This window comes from Cheilinus undulatus, linkage group 11 (genome assembly GCF_018320785.1).
Source record: "Cheilinus undulatus linkage group 11, ASM1832078v1, whole genome shotgun sequence".
In the NCBI taxonomy this organism is placed as follows: Eukaryota; Metazoa; Chordata; class Actinopteri; order Labriformes; family Labridae; genus Cheilinus; species Cheilinus undulatus.
The window spans coordinates 27,322,232-27,336,519 of record NC_054875.1 but is presented as its reverse complement, the minus strand read 5'-3'; the positions used below and the strand labels follow the sequence as shown (position 1 = coordinate 27,336,519).

The following is a 14,288-nucleotide window of genomic DNA, read 5'->3' as shown; positions in this document are numbered from 1 at the left end:
CTTGAGTCCTGATACATTCTTCCAAGATAAACAGTGATGTGTCCGGAGACTACTCATTTAAACATTGACAGGAACATGCAGTAATCCAGTGACCACATTCAACCCTGTCCCAAACCCCAGTCAGACAACACAGGATTAACAGTTTCCACTGCTCAGAGTGGTGCAGGATGAGAACAGCACATCTGCCCTTCCTCAGAACCAAGATATCCCAGACAGTCTGACCACATGCAGCACTTAAACATAATGACATGTATCTCTGAAAGCCACATATGGCAAACATTGAATAAAAATGTGACAAGAGCAAGTCTGAAGCCATGTTCACTGATTTATGTCTGTTTTACCTGGGAACAATGGTGCTTTAAGCCTAAATTAGCATGACACTCATTATTTAAGGCCCAAGTTGGTCTACATTTTGCTATCTTGACAGTGCGAAATTTCAGTGCAAAGAGGTTGGTTTCAGGGGCTTGATTATACAGAAGTGTCTTTTAGAAGTAGCATGACTCAAACCAGTCAGAGCATCATCTATCATTCCTTTAAAACAGTTGGTGTCCAGCTTCAGTGTATCGATTCCAGGGTTATTACACTTCTCTCAGTGCGAGGCAAGGTTCTTGCACTGATACTGCTAAAAAAAAGGATCTGTGAGCCACTGTTTCAACACCAGTGGCCTTAACAGTCAGGTTTTACACCTAAGAGGTCTATGGTAGACCGCATCCTAGCACTACAGGTCCTTACTGAGAGCTTTCGGTAATTTAATGAAGGGTGGCTTGCAGCGTATGGTGACTTCCAGAAGGCGTTCAACTCAGTGACTAGGATTCTGGAGTTCTGCATATTTGCTAATCCAGCAGATGATTGCCGATATCCTGGTGAAGAAAGTGCTGTGAAGTGTGGTGGCTCCACCTCTGACCACTTCCCAGTTGATTCTGGGGTGTGTCTTAGCCCCTACGCTCTTTTCAGTATCTGTATGGACTGGATAACGGGGCGGCTAACAGGGGCAGCGAACTGTGGAGAATCATTTGGCAATGTCCAGGTCCTTGATTCTGGACTCAGCTGATGATGCTGTGATCCTTGCAGAGACTGTAGATGTCCTCGTGGGGGCTCTTAACTTGCTGAGTGAGGAGGTTGGATCATTGGGAATGCATGTCTCCAGGGCCAAATCAAAGATCCAAAGATTTGGGGATGCCTTGGATGCTGCAATCTGATCTGTCTGTCAATGGTGAGAGCGTGGAAGTTGTCGAGCAGTTCAACTACCATGGCAACATAATCCATCCATCCATCCACTGACAGCAAGTCTGAGATTAATTGCAGACTTAGACTCGCGCATGGGGTGATGGGTGAGCTGAGCAAGACAGTATGGCGCTCTTGGTATCTAGTATATATTTCACTAGCTTGGTCTTTGTTAGTGAACTACTTCTTAAAGTCTGTGTGCGCTTTTGTCACGTTTTTCTTTTCTTTGTTCAAGTGTAATTATCAATCAATACATGTGGGGCAGATGTTGAAGACAAGTTATGTTTACTCATCTCAAGTTCATTACCCATCAAAGTATGTTATGCCATTATCTAGCAGCCCTAAAATAGGGCACATTTGGCATTAAGATTCATGGAATTGGCACCCAGTATCATGGTTGGAAAAAGCTGCACCCTAGTGTTTTAACTGTTCTCCTATTGCGGGCGACAAACATCTGCACAAAAAGGTCACTGCAATACATCAAGGTTACAGCAGTTTCAGTGAAGACCTAACTGATGTATTAGCTGAAAAACACACCAAAGAGTCAGGATACACTGGTGTGGTGGGAAAAAAAGACAGACAACTAGATTTGGTTAATTATTTTAATTCAGCACATCACAGCTAGAGCAGGGGGACACATGTGACCTGGAACACCAGTAACATTGTGTGATGCCTGTGTGGTCAGGAATGTTAAACTGTTTGTAACTAAAGTGATTTTCACACAGAGTCTGAAGAAACAGTTCTCTACCACAGCCAAGTGCTACAAGCTGTGAGTGAAAACTAAAACTGAGGATCTAGTGCATGATAATGCTCAACAGTAACAGTTCTAAAAAAAAATGAGGCATGAACCCTAGCTAAGTGGACATGGGGTCTGGTTATAAGGAATGTTTGAGGGAAATGATGGCTGGAATGAGGAACTGAAGTCATGGCCTGACAGTTCACAATGGACCAGAACCTGAGCAAACTTTTAGTAACCGATTTGAATTCAACCTTAAAAAAAAAAAAAAAAAATCACAGTATTTTGTGATATTTAGGCTGAGTCACTTACAGGACAATTTTCGGCATGTGAAGTTTATAGAAAAAGGCTTGTTGCAGTATCAGTAGAACCAGCAGAGGCCACTAAAGAGAAGGAAATATTTGCACTACAGGCTTCAACACTGCACTTCTTTACACACTCATCCAGTGATTACATTAGTTGGGTAGAACACTGCACACAAATGATGCCACAGGATAGCACTTGAACCCAGAAAAGTTTGCAGTTGTACAGGTCTTCATGTGATCGTGTCAGGTAGCTGCACATTGGACAGAAAGGTGTTAATGATGCAGAAAAACAAACGCCAGGGATTAGGTGCAGTCCTTAGTTTGCAAAGGTCTGACGAACAGCAGTAGCGATGTGCTTGGCGCTGATGCCAAAAAGGTCCAGAAGTTCTTGGGGCTTTCCGCTGCGGGGAACACCGCTCACCGCCAGCCGAGTAACGACAATGCCAGGCTCACTGCCCACTGCAGACAGCACTGCTTCACCGAGACCACCTGGGAAGAGAAGAGTGACCATTAGAGTGAAAAATTCATCATTGAGTCAAGAAAGATATGATCATTCTTTCTGAAGTTACTTCTACACTTCAGTGACAATGCACCAAAAAACTGCAAATATTATTTTCTCTCATCAGAATCGTAGACCGACTATTTTCATCGTTGATTACGTAAAGACTTGTCTGTGTTTACATGGGGGCATTTACAAGTGACAAAACATGTGATGTGATGAAAAATGCTCAGATTGGTCAAAATGACATGCAGTTTATATATACATATAAAAACTAAAGGTACTTTAACTTGAGATAAGTGTATATGAAATAGATATTTCTGAGTCACAATTAAACCTTAAATACATTAAATCATGTGAGGAGAAAACTTGCATCATACAGACCAGATTTATAGAAGATCTAAATCAATGTGATGTAACCAAATTACAACATTTACAAACTGTTGCACTAACTAAGTAACAGCAGATTAAATTTAACAGGAGAGATGCAAAACCCACTATTCTTTGGCAGCCAATTCTGTCACAGTGGGGTACTTAACAAGCAGAGATTGTACAGTCAATTGATCTCAGGCTGCACCGCTCAGCTCACTTTAGCATTTCTTTGCAGAAAGTCCCTTTGTTTGTACAGAATGATTTATTATTAACCAAGAAGCTAAAACCAGCAGGCAAACAACACTGAAAGTTGGCCTGACTCTCAAGTGAGAGTGCCTCTCAAAGCTCATGTCTGAAGTCGCTGAAACATTGCACAACATGCACCCAGCTTAAGAAGAATAATATGGGGTAAACAGCTGCTCTTTTGTGACCAACATTCATTTATTTTGTCCTTTGTGTATTCATGGAAAGCTTTAGAGTCTGCAATATAAACTCCTTTCGTCCACTCCTAAAATAGCCATCAGTAAAACACTCAAGCTGATTCATAGAAAACAACCCACCCTCCTTGTAGTGGTCCTCCACGGTGATGATCTGTCCCCCAGTAGCTCTGGCACTTGCCAGAATAGTAGCAGCATCCAGGGGTTTGATGGTGAATGGGTCGATCACACGGATGTTCTTCCCTGCAGAGAATCATCAGGACAACATTAAATTAAAGTGCTGCTGTGTATTTCATTCTCTAATCTACTTATGAGCAGAGGTTATGAAGTGCAAGTCTCAATTCCCACTGCTGTACACTAGAGGGCAGTGTGAGTTTACCTTCACTGGCCAGCATGTCAGCAGCAGCCAGGGCCTCATGGAGCGTAACACCAGCACCAATAACAGTCGCATGGTCGTTGTCGGACTGGCGCACCACCTGCAAGTACAAATAATCATTTAGAAACAAATTTTTCCAACAGCTACTTTCACACCACAATTAGAGAGTATAAACTGATCTGTCATTACCTTGGCTACGCCCACTTCAAACTTCTCTTCTGGAGAGTAAATGACTGCAGTGTCTGGTCTACTGGTGCGGATAAAACAGATACCCTGAGAATAGAGGTTGTCGTTAGCATTTCTTTTTGGCAAGATAACTTAGGGGGAAGCCTACTAAAGTGCTGTCTACAGACCTTTGTGTTGGCCGACAGCTCCACAGCTCTCTCAGTGGACACTCCATCACTGGGGTAAAACACAGTGCATGTTGGGATAGCACGGAACATAGCCAAGTCCTCCAGGGCCATCTGGGATGGACCGTCTTCACCTGCAGGCGGCATCAGATGAGTCAGAGACAATACATTCTCACTCTACCTCAGATAAAAGTAGGGACTTTTCAGTAGAAAGCTCACCAATGGAAACCCCACAGTGGGAGCCCACCAGGTTGACATTTGTCTGGGAAATGGCTCCCATACGGATCTGATCATAGGCTCGTGATAAGAAGGCAGCAAACGTGCTGGCAAATGCAACTGTGCGATCTCGGGTGGCACAGCCGATGGCCACACCCACCTGGAACATGAAGAAAACACAGCAGCGTTAGGGGTCATTGTTAATAACTGAAGAAGCACGTAAACTGGACATAAGCAGCACTGGAGGAGGGGATTATCATACTGGAGAATTAATAGCAACAGATTAGACCAGTTTGGAGCAGATTATGGTAGTAAGGAGTGTGAAGTAAGTAGAGTTTATCCTTCTTTCTTAAGTTAGTCATTTACCATGTTCTGTTCAGCGATGAAACACTCGATGTAGCGATCAGGGAAGGACTTCTTGAACGTCTCTGAGAAAGTAGAGTTTTTGGTGTCTCCATCCAAGGCCACAACTCTCTGGCTGACCTGTCCCAGCCTGGTCAGGGCCACACCGTATGCACGCCTTGTAGCAATCTGACAGAGTGAAAGGGAGAATGGTGGAACTAAAAGCAAATTCAAACTCAGAAATGCATGTTAAAAAGTTGTTAGAAAGATAAACCATTATTAGGCAAACACATGGTTTACAGGTGTCAAGTGTAACTTAAGGTACCTTATCTCCTTTCTTGTATGGTGGGGGAGAAGGCAGCATGATGGGGCTGAGGTCTGCAGGTGCTGTGTCGTCTTTAGGCAGCTCGGGGCACAGGCTCTTGTTTGGGACCTGGATCAGGGACTGCAGGTCGTTCAAGATGTCATCCACTCTGTCCTTGGGGATCGGCTTTCCATGCCAGTTATCAAGATCTTCAATATCTACAGACAAGACAAGGCCTCAGAAATCAAACTCTCAGAAAAGAAAAATAAATTACATCAAATATTATTGAAAGAAGACCATACATACTTTTGAGTCCTTTGCCCTTGAATGTCTTTGCAACAATGCAAGTAGGTTTGCCCTTGACCTGCTGAGCCTGCCAGAAAGCTTTGCACAGCTCCTCCACATCATGTCCATCCACAACATACGTGTTCCACCTGCACAAACATTGCTCAACTTTAACAAAGCACCATGCATTATGACAAATATTAACCCAAAACACAGGCTCTTATTAACTGCTGAGCAAACATGTTAAACATAGAATGTATTAACCAGGGATGGAAAGAAAGGCCAGAAAACAAAAAGGTAAAAAGCAACAAAAATTCAGGGGAACAAAAGTTGATAGATTCAGGTGTAGTTTAATTTTTTTGCTTTAGTTCAAGAGTAAAAAATGCAATCATGTCAAAATATCTCCCCGGGATATAAGACAAAGGAGGCAGGAATGTTTGATACCGACCCAAAGGCTTCACAGCGCTTGCGGTACGTCTCCATGTCATGCTTCAGGGGTGCAGCCTCACTCTGACCAAGTCTGTTGACATCAAGGATTGCCACCAAGTTATCCAGCTGGTAGTAGGAGGCGAAGGCCATGGCCTCCCACACTGAGCCCTCTGAACACTCTCCATCACCCAGCATGCAGTACACTCGGTAACTGAAATGTGATGAGGAGAAATGAGACAGGTTAAGAGTTGGTTTAAGGAAGTTAACCAGTTTCAACACAATGACTAAAGCTTTAGGTTGACATCAATCGTCAGAACCAAATGGCAATCATTTATCACTGTCTGATAATTGGTCGATTCCCAAGCAAACAGACATGGATTTCTCAGTAATGCCTGGGAAGTCAAAGGTTAGCATTAAGCAATTTCTATTTAAGATTTCCTTTTTCATTTTGAAATGCAGACACTGCCAGTACTTACACATAGCATCCCTGAGTACAACTGTTCACCTAAGGAGTCTAACAGTGAAATCTAAGTTTTACAGCAGCTTTACTCTTGTTCACTATAGAGGTACGAGTCTGATAAAGGCAAATTTCAATGCGCTTTACCATTAAGGGGAATAAAGTTTGCTGAAAATACATCAAAATAATACACATGTGTAAAAAGTCATGCTTTGTTGGGTCCATCATCAAGTTCAGAAGAAAACTTTGCCTGGGACATGCCTGGGTTTATTTTTGAGTAGAGGTTGGCGTGATCCTTTCTGATGAGCATTCAGGGAATGTAATCTCATTGATTGGCTTTCATCCCAAAGCTTCAAGCAGGTTTGTAGCTCCAGTTTAAATACTTGACTTATAATGTATGTTGTCTGGGCTTAAGATATCAGATATATCTAGAAGATAGAGAGACAACTAAATCATAGGACAACAATTGATAGGAGCTGTAGTGTGATGAAGTTCCAACAGTATAGCGCTTTGAACACAGAGTGCTCTACCTGTTAAAAAACCTGGGGTTATGGGATTGGTCCATAGATCTAAAACTACAAATGTTGGAAATCATGACCCCCGTGTTCATATTCTACATTTTTCTGTAAATAGAGAATAGCTTAAAATAAGCCTACAGATGGACAACACTACAAAGTACAGTCTCCTGTAACAGACAAAAACAATCAGGTTATGTTTGGGGCTATTTTGTTTTTTTAATACACCCTTCAGTGAATGAGTTTCAAACCATCAGGTGTCTCCTGTCACCTTTAGAAGACACAGACAGATGTCAATTTGATTAATTATTACGAGTTAGTACAAGCTCCAAATACAAAGTATCTTAGATTCCTAGCTGACAGACTGTTTGGCTAATAAACACTGACATAAATACTGATCGATTAAACGATAAACAGGATGAAGATTCCTTATGAAATAGCTTTGAGCTTATATCGATTAAAAAAACAAAAGGAGAATAGTGGTGCAAAATTATTCATTTACATAATAGCTACCTGGAGTGGAGCTACGCAGCTTTTTTGGCTCCTGTCTTGTTTTTTAACCCAACAACTCCACTGGTGAAATGTATCCATTCAACACTACTGAGGATCAGGTATCAAGCTTAGAAAAAACGTTTTTCCTGTTGGAGCAGGTATTACTCTTTTGGTAAACAAAGCTTGTTGAAACAAAACTGAGTCAACAACACAGTATGCATGACATCCCACATGAACAAATAACAATCGTTTAGTTTGGTTAACAGACAATCCTTGCCCTTAAGTAATCTTAAATACACTGAAAAACTTTTCCTTTAGATCAATGAAGAAGATTTACAAGGGTGTTTCAAAGGCAAGATTTATGCAAGCCTTACAGCTCATAATACACCTGTATGGTTTTATTACATTTACTCACCTAGATTTGTCGAAATGTTTGCCAGTGTAGGCCATGCCACAGGCGGCCCCCAGACCCTGTCCGAGAGATCCTGTAGCCACATCAACAAACTCCAGTTTCTAGTGAAAAAGAAAGAAGCAGTTAAATCAGATATAAAGGGGATTTTACAAACTTTCTTCACTGTCAGAGGAAAAAAACCCCAAAGGGCTCTTTACTTACCGGTGTGGGGTGGCCCTCCAGATCACTGTCTAATTTACGAAGGTTAAGCAGATCACACTCCTTCACAAAACCTGCCTCAGCCCAGGCGGCATACAGGACAGGTGCAGCATGACCCTACAGACAGGGGGAAAATAGGTCCTTTAAGAAAATAGAATCACCAACAGTTTGGTGTACTGACTAAATAAAGCATCGCATCAACAGAGAAAGTTGCTCACTGACCTTTGAGAGCACAAAGCGGTCGTTACACTGGTTGCGAGGGTCATCTGCTTTGTAGCGCATGGTGTGGAAGAAGAGCACAGACATGAGCTCTGCTGCACTGCAGCATGATGTGGGGTGACTGAGGAGAGAAAAAAGGCAGCATTGTTTACAATGGCTTAATGATAATGTTAAAACATTCTCACACCATGCACTTCCATGCATGTTTAATTACTTCAATTTAGTTGAACAATAATACTCATGTAATACAATCAGTCTACAAAGGATTCACACAAAGATGCTCTGGGCAAGCGATGAGTCTTTTGAAGAAAACCTCACATTGAGATTAGAAATATGATTTAAACTGACTGTTAATCTGCAACAAAATCCAAGCAGTTAGTTTACCACACTCAAGCATCTCAAAAATATAAGAACAGTAAACTTGTGAAACTGTTAGTTGCTGCATTGTGGTCCTTGTCTTGTAATAAACCCGTTTAGAAATTCCTCAATTACTCAACAGCAGCTCAGCTTCCCTCTAAGTGAGTTAAACTACAAAAGTCATCACATCAACCATGCTGGGATCAGTTATCTGATGAAAACATACATAATGGTCACTGCTGCATTTCAGAATAATAAACCAGGCTACACTGTTTACCCTGTTTCCTTGTGTTGAGTGATAACCTGCTGGGAAATAAACTGAAATAAATTCATCAAATCTAAAACAAAAGAAATCAGATGCTCTGGTGCAATGTTCCATATCGGCCAAATAATGAGGAACAATATGTGATGAGTGTAGGGTGTCAAAACTAAAAGGCACCCTTTGATAAAGGTGACAAAATTATCAGATCTTTGGATGCCTGATGGTTAGGACACAAGGAAGAGAATTCATTCATTTCCTTGTTGAGTGACAAGGAAGTGACAAAAACAGGTTTACCAGCAAAAACTTTTTGCTTGGAAGTTCAACTGGCCTTAAGGTAAAATTATGCGATACCGGATTTTTTAAGAGGATGTAAAACAAATGTACTGAACAGTGGTATTGTACAGGGCCAATATCCATGTGTAGTGCTAGGTAGGGGATTGCACTACTTGTAATCCTTGACCGCATATTTTCCAACACTTTATGCTATTGAGACTGATTTGAAATAAGATACAACATTGACAAAAAAAACCTCAGCTGCATGTTCTTTGTGTGACAAGTTAAACAGCCTGAAAGGAAATGTAATCTAAAATATCCGCCTATTATTTTACAGGTAGCCTCATGACACACTGAGTGCTAAATCAAAGGAATTCACTACATATTAAATTACAACAAATTCTGATAATTCCGGAGTGACTTGTGGCTTTACCCAATCAAAATCCTGACTGAACAGTGGAGACAAAGGGCAGCCTAAATAATTGCAACACTGTATGACAGGAGCTGTAAAGTTACACCCCCTTAAACAAGGAAACCATTCATATATTCCTGGACCAGTTTCAATTAATAGGAACATTTCCTACACCAACGAGGAAGAAGTCAGGTTGCCGAACCTGACAGACAGGATTAAGCAATAACAAATGCCCTTTGACTGTCCAGTCTGATTCTGTACAGATAGAAATTCAATAGTGAGCATGCGTCAGTCTGAGCGGCATTTTGGTTGCGGCTGCAGCTTTAAATTAACGCCTCTAATTGATCACAAGGTTTAACCTTTACTTTCTTGTGGGCATGTGACGTCAGACAGTAAACCAGGTAAATGCTAATACATTAAATTTCAATAATTACTTTTAACAGATGACACATGAACTCTCGGCTTGCTTGCCCACGCTGTAAGTCAACCAAACTATGGCAACTCACGCTGACGTTTATTTTTTCGTATCACACCAGCGTCAAAAACATCAACATGCTGTGTGCTAATGCTAGTCCTAGCTTGTCCTGTGGGCCTAGTTTATCTAAACTTAACACATGTATATAAATCCGTTAGAATAATTTCTTGCTAGCTGTGTATGAGGCTACGTCCTCCACCGCGTGAGGATAATCAGCAGCACGTGCACCCAGGCCCCGCAGGTTGAGCAGGCGTCTGCTAGAATATGACAACGCTGCAAAAAAAGGCGTATTTGCTTCGTTTGTAGCATAATGGGGCTTAAATATCAAGCCATTATAACTTTACGTAACTCACCCTGAGTTTGAGGCGCATGTTGCCTTGATGGAGTTGATCCTAAGCTTGTTAGCGACGTCTTTCAGTCCCTGCAGAGTTTTCTCGTCGGGTTTGTGGTAGCTAGCCATGATTTCTTGGTTGTTCCTTGAGAGCCTCGTCCGCTAGAAATGTTAAAACTGTATTTGTTACACAGCTGCTTCCCGGTGCGTTATCTGAATACTGCGCTACACCGCTGCTAGCAGTACAGTGCAAGTACTACCGAGGAGGAGGAGGAGGACGAGGAGAGAGGAGGGAGACTTATGTCTGCTGTCACAGCCACTCCCACCTGATCCAATCATTGGAAGAGCTGTCATAGTGCAGCTTGCATAATGAGCTGCTTCTTTCAAATTCTTTTCAGGCAGTCAAAAATACCGATTTGAGGTCACTAGGTGCTTATCATTTCCTCTCTTCCTAACCACAGAAATAGTCATTGCACCAGATTACATTCTATACAGCCACAGTGTACAGTAGATAGGCATATTTGTTTTGTTACCTTATTTCAAACTAATAGCAAGAACTCACACTCATAACCATGGAGGCTTGATAAGATTCTCAGTCTGTAGTTTTATAGAGTCGACTTCCTGTTTGCGATATTATGTATTTATAGGCCTATAAACTACTTCAAATTACAGCTACCAATCACTGCTGTAAGGAATAAAGTAGACTGACTGTGATACTATGGAGTCACGTTAGTGAGAAATCTACCTCATTGTACATGTCCGAGTTTCCCATATAACCAGTGTATGTTACTGTCACTTTAAAATTGTGGTTAGACCGGGTTGGACGGCTGCCAACAGGGAAATGGAGGCAGAATTTGCCCTCTCATCCTTACTCAGCGTGAACAGGGACAGGTAGGCTGGCAACAAAAGATTACAATAATTCCTCATGACTGATCCATTCATATTTAGATTTCAAAATACTGGAGTTTTGGGGCAGGGATGTCCCTTGGCCTGTAAAAAGGTCTGTGGAGATCCTCTCCCATAAAATAATATCAACAAGTCCTTGTATGTAAAAACAGAAAAAAAAATTATGAATAAAAATGCATCACAAAAGTCAGTCACCTGGAAGCCTGGGGGCCAAATCATGCCCTTCAATAGATGATTAAACTCAGAACATGTGAGGAGGAAAAAGATGTTTTGGGTCTTTGATCAGGTGAACTTAATGCTTGAACTGTTGTTGTTTTTTTAGGTCATTAATTAAATTTTTTTTTACAGAAATCCAACTGTTTAGCCATCAGTAGTTAATACCCTGCATGATAAATACAGTGTCACTTCAGTCCTGATCAAATCTGCAGTTTGCTCTATCAACTTTACACTTCAGGTTTTTAGAGAGTACAATTGTCCTGCCTGAAAATCAAAACAGCATACCTGTTCCCTGCATGTTTCTCACCAATCAGAAAGTGATGGTCAACATAGCAGCCCCAGAAGAAAAGTAGCTAAAACATTTCACATTTTTCCTTGTAACTGGCTGATCTCACTTCTAATGCCTAAAAATCTTTTTTTTTTTTAACATTCAATGAAAGTCTGGCCCCAAAGCATCTGCTAAAAAAACTTGCCCTTGTACAAATGTTGATGACCCTTGCAATACAATGTTTAACTACAATTAAAATCATTGCAACTGTTTGTACCTGGTAGCATTTAATTACTGTTGAATAAATACTGGAAACTGACACTCTTTTCCTTATTCCTTAATGTTGATATTATCCTTAGCAGGAAACACTTTTAACACAGGAAGGAAAAGTTGATCAAGATTACTTAAACTGTCTACCTTAAGTTGATTTGTACAGACTTCCTTTTTGAATTAATAATAATGCATTGTTGTCTTTCACTTTAGTTGAACTCAATTTGAGCTTTTCAGACTGTACTTATTTTGTGACATACACTGAAGTGCATATTGGGTTTTTTCGACTCAAAATGAGAAAGAGTTCTCCAACTTTTTTGTTAAGAGCTAATAAAGTTTTTACATTGCAGTGTGGTAGGGAGTTTTGAACAGTACAAAAGTACACTGAATGGACTTTATTTGAAGATGGATAAAAGAAAACCTGATTTTTAACATAAAATATATAAGCAATAACTGGGCTGTCAGCTTCAATGCATGAACTGTGATGAGATTAAGGCCCATAACTGGTACATTAATCCCATTGTTTATTGTCCTTTTCCACAGTTTTCTTCAGCCCCTGCAACGTTTCCCTGCAGCCACAGTGATGCAAAATAAGTCTACCGTTGCACCTTAGTGTTTCATTTTAGTTCGAAAAACTCACAGAAAGCTAAGTGGACCATCAAAAGTCATCAGCACCATGTGTTATCAAACACTTCACTTTTTAATCATTGCCTTATTTCCTTTTTCAATCCATTACAAGTTTGTTTTTCTGTTGTTAAGTGAATTTCATGATCTCCAATCTACTGTAAGTCACTCATTTTCTTTCAAAATAAAAGCAGGTTTGTATCCAGACAGGAAGTCAGGTACCTTTAGTGTAACACACAAAAAAATGCTGATTTAAACAAAAAATGTTGGAATTTCAAAATTTGACAAAAAGGAGATTAGATGTTTTTGAGGTGTGGGATGCAGGTGTGGGAGGAGTTTGGGGAGGCTATGGAGAAAGACTTTTGGTTGGCTTCAAAGGTGTTCTGGAAAGCTGTTCAACGACTCAGGAGGGGAAAGCAGGGCTTGGCTCAGGCTGCAGGGGTGGAGAACTGCTGACCCAGACTGGGGACATCGTTGAGCAGTGGAAGGAACACTTTGAGGAACACCTGAACCTGTCTAACATGTTCTCCAAGGAGGAGACAGAGTCTGAGGATCTGGGGGAAGGCTCAGCTACTGTATATCATTTGTGAAGATCCCTGAAGTGGTCAAAAAGCTGCCCAGTGGCAAGGCGCCAGGTATAGATGAGGTTCAACCTGAGATGCTGAAGGCTCTGGATGTTGTTGGGCTTTCATGGCTGACAAGCCTCTGTGATGTCACATGGAGGTCTGGAGGGAGCATGGGAGTTTGCTCATCCAGTCTACACATGTTTTGTGGACTTGGTGAAGGCGCAGTCATAGGGAGGAGGGTTTCCAGTTAGGGGAGCTCAGAGTTTCACCACTGCTGTTTGCAGATGATGTGGTCCTGTTGGCTTCCTCTGCTGGGGACCTTCAGCGGGCTCTGTAGAAGTTTGTGGAAGAGTGTGAAGCGGCTGGTAAGAGAATAAGCACCTCCAAGTCTGAGGCCATGGTACTCTGCTGGAAAACGGTGGGTTGCACCCTCCGGGTGGAGTCTTTGCCCACAAGTTCCCGAGTGAGGGTAGAATTGACCGCGAGATTAACAGGCAGCAAGCAGTTTTGCAGACACTGTACCATACTGTCGCGGTGAGGATGGAGCTAAGCCGAAAGGCAAAGCGTTCAATTTACCAGTTAGTCTATGTCCCAACTCTGACCTATGGTCAGAGTTGGGACTCTGAACTCTGGGCAATGACAGAAAGAATGGGATCGAGGATACAAGTAGCTGAAATTAGATTCCTTAGGAGGTAGCTGGACTTAGCCTCAGGGATAAGGTGAGGAGATTGGACATCCAGATTCTCAAAGTAAAACCGCTGCTCCTTCATATCGAAAGGAGCCAGTTGAAGTGGTTCAGACATCTGATCAGGATGCCTCCTGAGCATCTTCCTGTGGAGGTCTTCCGGGCACATCCTACTGGGAGGAGACCCCGATGCAAACCAAGAACTTGCTGGAGGGATTATATATGCCATCTGGCCTGGTAGCAACTTGGAATCCCTCAGGAGGAACTGGAAAGTGTTGCAGGGGAGAGGGACATCTGGGTTGACTTGCTTTGCCTGCTGCCACTGCGGCCTGACCCCAGATAAGAAGGAGGAGATGGATGGATGGATAACACACAAGACAGCCTAAAGCCCCATCCAGTGGAAACGAAAATGATATATTGCCATTTAATTTTGAAAAAGTTTTCCATAAAGGAGGGATTGTTTCAGGAAATATCC

General features: G+C 41.8%; 1 protein-coding gene across 1 annotated transcript; it reads right to left on the bottom strand.

Moving 5' to 3' along the window:
- Nucleotides 1-1,816: 1,816 nt before the first annotated feature.
- tktb (transketolase b) lies at nucleotides 1,817-10,570 on the bottom strand. The gene is made up of 14 exons (XM_041799650.1): nucleotides 10,301-10,570; nucleotides 8,172-8,289; nucleotides 7,953-8,066; nucleotides 7,755-7,852; nucleotides 5,895-6,086; nucleotides 5,468-5,595; nucleotides 5,183-5,379; nucleotides 4,882-5,046; nucleotides 4,519-4,675; nucleotides 4,303-4,433; nucleotides 4,139-4,222; nucleotides 3,953-4,049; nucleotides 3,697-3,816; nucleotides 1,817-2,754 (listed from the first exon to the last, which is right to left on the bottom strand). Exons 1-14 carry the CDS (start codon nucleotides 10,405-10,407, stop codon nucleotides 2,582-2,584), a joined length of 1,881 nt encoding a protein of 626 aa, XP_041655584.1. The 5' UTR covers nucleotides 10,408-10,570; the 3' UTR covers nucleotides 1,817-2,581.
- Nucleotides 10,571-14,288: the final 3,718 nt, after the last annotated feature.